Raw genomic sequence first — 3,579 nt, forward strand, 5'->3', positions numbered from 1 at the left:
AAGGGGCTTTTTTTTGGTTTTTTCTAATTGAAAAATCTTTTGTAAATATTGCAAAGAATTTGTGTTCTTTTAAATATATTATATTTCAAACATAATATTCTCTTCTTTATTACAATGCGGTCAAGGCCGCTATCCTGGGTTTATGGGCTATCAATTAGTGGTTTATGTGTTGATGTGTTAACAATTGTATACGTCATACTGCTATTATTTTCATAAAACACCAAATTTTTTGTAGCCAAAAAAAACAAAAAAAAACTAATTACACCCAAATAGATTTTTTATTGATATTACAATCAATTATTTAACACAGTTTTTTTGGTAACATGAAACAAAAAATTTTTTTTTCAAACTTTTGTGTTGGTTGCTGGCGTTTCTCATTCTTCGGGATGTTGTCAAAACTGTTATCAGCGATGTCGGCAACATTTCTGGGGGGGTCAGTGTAGATGCATCCTTCTCTGCTGGTCAGGCTGCTCAACACCAGCACAGGAGTATTGCCAGTGCACGGCACCTTCAGGACTCATAAAGTAGTCAGTGAAGGATTCTCTCACACGCACACCAGAGTTGGACGGCCTACCCAGACCCCCGTTGTCAACTGGATTAAATACTGGCTGCTGGTACTCCACATCAACGTCAGTGTTGTATTCACGAGCATAGTTGTGGAGTACACAGCAAGCCTTTATCACAGCATCAACGGTGTCTGTGTCCAACTGAATGGCAGTGTGAAAGATCCTCCACTGACTAGTCATGATCCCAAAGGTGCATTCCACATATCTGCGTGCACGACTCAGCCGATAATTAAAAATCCTCCGTCGGGCATCCAGTCCCCTTCGTGGGTATGGGCGCAGCAGGGTTGTCGTTAAGGGAAACGCCTCATCCGATACCATCACGAACGGCACTGGATGTGTGGAACCCGGCAAAGGTCGTGGGGCTGGGAGCGTGCCGCCATCTCGAAGAATTTGCATCCCAATCTGTGACGTTCGCAACACCCGAGAATCCCCAGTACTACCATAGGCACCAACGTCAATGGCAACAAATTTGTAATGGGCATCAGCCACCGCCATCAGGACCACTGAAAAATACTTCTTATAATTAAAGAAGCGTGATCCTGATCGTGGTGGCTGCTGAACCCGAACATGTTTACCATCGACTGCACCTATGCAGTTTGGGAAATTGGCCACAGACTGAAAGCCTGCTGCAACCTGCAGCCAAGTCTCCTCGGTTGGGGAAGGCATCACCATGGGCTGCAACTTCTGCCAGATGACGGTACATGTACACCTCACAATGTTAGAGATGGTAGATTTACCAACTCTAAATTGGAGGTGCAGGGATGTATAGCTCTCTCCTGTGGCCAAAAATCTGAAAAGAAACAAAAAAGAAAATTAGAAATGTCACACAAAAAGGTAATTACAACATGTCACAAGTTAAGGCCGCTATTATATGCGTCCAGCACCATTCAATAATGCTGGCATTAACACCCAGCACAACACAAAGGGTGTAAAAAACATTAATAAAAGGCCTGATGGGACTTGTGCACACACGCATGCGAGATATGACCAAGTGTTGCATGGTAATCCCCGGACCTGCTGCATGCACTCCGTTGTGGAGCGTGCGGCTCCATGTATTGGTATGTGGGTGCAGACTCCGCTCCAGAGTGCAGGCGGCAGAGCCGGGGTTTACCATGCAACACTCGCCCGTATCTCACGTGTGTGTGTGTGTATGTGTGCCCCCTGTCCAACAAGATGACTGGGTGGGTTTAATCACACATACTGGACACACACACAAGTAAAATACAGACCTAACAACATTCCCCCAAAAAATTGTTACTTACCGCAAGGTGATGAGCAGCCTTTCTTCAGCAGAGATGGACTTCCTCATTACCGTGTCTTGCAGTGTTAAATGGGGTGCCAGGATGGTAAGCAGTCTGTCAAAGGCAATAATTGGTAACCGACAAAACGATATAAATTTTTCAGGATATCTGAAAATTGCAAAAGAACAACAAAAAAGGGTTACTTCACAAGTATTGCTAGCCAAAAAAGGTAAATTAGTCATTCTATATATTTCTACTTACCTCCTCAAATCATTGTACAGCACATGAAAGTGCCCCTTCTCAGTTCGGTCTTCTACAAGCGGGTGCACCCACAATCGTTTCTGCACACGTCTTCTCTACCGCCGCTAAATAGAAAAATAAAAAAATATTTCGTAAACACAACAATTAGAAAAATATATCAAACATGCAAGGAAAACAATGTCGATTATGTAAGGATACGTGTCCACATTCAGGAAGGCCCACCCCATTCTAGTACGCAATGATGCCAGATGTGTTCATTGTACAAATCCAGCATCATCACACCCGACGTATAGGGTCCTCTTTTATTCATTGCGGAGCCGCAGTTTCACAACAAGGAACACAGACATGCTGTGATCATAAAAGACGCGCAGCATGTCCGGAGTCGCAGGGCTGACGGATGACACACAGTGGACACGTGATTTCATGACATCACCTCCAGTATGCTGACATGTGGACGCTGCATGTTTGGCGCTGCGGCCACACGCAGCGCCAAACATACAACGTTTCCAGAATGTGGACAAGTACCCATAACCCAATATATAAAACAAACAGACATCTGCTTACCTGACATGCATGTCGATTCAAAATTAGAAGCATCAACCCCAGGATCGCAATCCGGTGTGGCGCGCGGAGCTGAATCCGTGGGCTGTCATCTGGACGACGCTCTGCACGTCCACTCATTTTGATGTGTAAGTTCCAAAATGGAGGATGGAAGAAGAAAAGGGTTGGACAAGGAAATGACATCATTTTTTTTTTTTCCCCCCCACTGCAGTAAACTTTATTTCTGTCAAACACAGACAATCTGCAGACAAAACTGCATCAAAAAACGCACTAAAAAACGCACCAAAAAACGCACCAAAAACGCACCAAAAAACGCACCTGCGTTTTCTGCAGAGACCTGCGGTTTCAGTCAGGAAAAAAAAAGGATGGAAATCCTGAACGTGTGAACATAGCCTTAACCTTTTGGGATGCTGCCCTTCCCGTGGTTGTTCTTTCTCGGTGAAAAACCTGGCTATTTATTGCTTGTGTTGAGAAACACGTGATGGTGTCTCGGCGGCTTTCTACATGCATTTGCATATTTCCCATAAGGGATGGGGCAGTGTCCTGGATCACTGCATTGAGAAACACGTGGTGGTGTCTCTGCGGTGTTGGATGTTTTGATCTCACCGAGGTCATTCATCCTTATGTTTATGGACGTATAAGATGACCCCCCAACGGTGACTAATGTGCCATTTGGGGGGGGGGGAGGGGAGTGGTACCAATGACGAAGAGGAGGCGTCTCACAGGAAAGTGTGAGTGGAGTGTCCCCCATTACCTCATTGCAGCTGCAGCGTGGGGTCTCTGTGCTGGGGAGCGGCGGCGGCTGCTCCTTTGTGCTGCGTGGGTGCTGTGGCAGCTCCTCTTCGTGCAGCGTCAGGGCTCTGTGCTGTGGGGCGGCGTATCTTCGTGCAGAGTCAGGGCTCCTCCGGCATTTCCCAATTCCTCAAAGCCCGGAGGCACCGGCAGCTCCA

At 46.0% G+C, this 3,579-nt stretch overlaps 1 protein-coding gene across 1 annotated transcript; it reads right to left on the reverse strand.

Annotated features, from left to right (window-relative positions):
* Window positions 1–264: 264 nt before the first annotated feature.
* On the reverse strand, window positions 265–2,172 carry LOC138665320 (uncharacterized). The gene is made up of 3 exons (XM_069752688.1): window positions 2,069–2,172; window positions 1,829–1,975; window positions 265–1,356 (listed from the first exon to the last, which is right to left on the reverse strand). Exons 2-3 carry the CDS (start codon window positions 1,873–1,875, stop codon window positions 435–437), a joined length of 969 nt encoding a protein of 322 aa, XP_069608789.1. The 5' UTR covers window positions 1,876–1,975; window positions 2,069–2,172; the 3' UTR covers window positions 265–434.
* Window positions 2,173–3,579: the final 1,407 nt, after the last annotated feature.

Source organism: Ranitomeya imitator, chromosome 2, assembly GCF_032444005.1.
Source record: "Ranitomeya imitator isolate aRanImi1 chromosome 2, aRanImi1.pri, whole genome shotgun sequence".
In the NCBI taxonomy this organism is placed as follows: domain Eukaryota; kingdom Metazoa; phylum Chordata; class Amphibia; order Anura; family Dendrobatidae; genus Ranitomeya; species Ranitomeya imitator.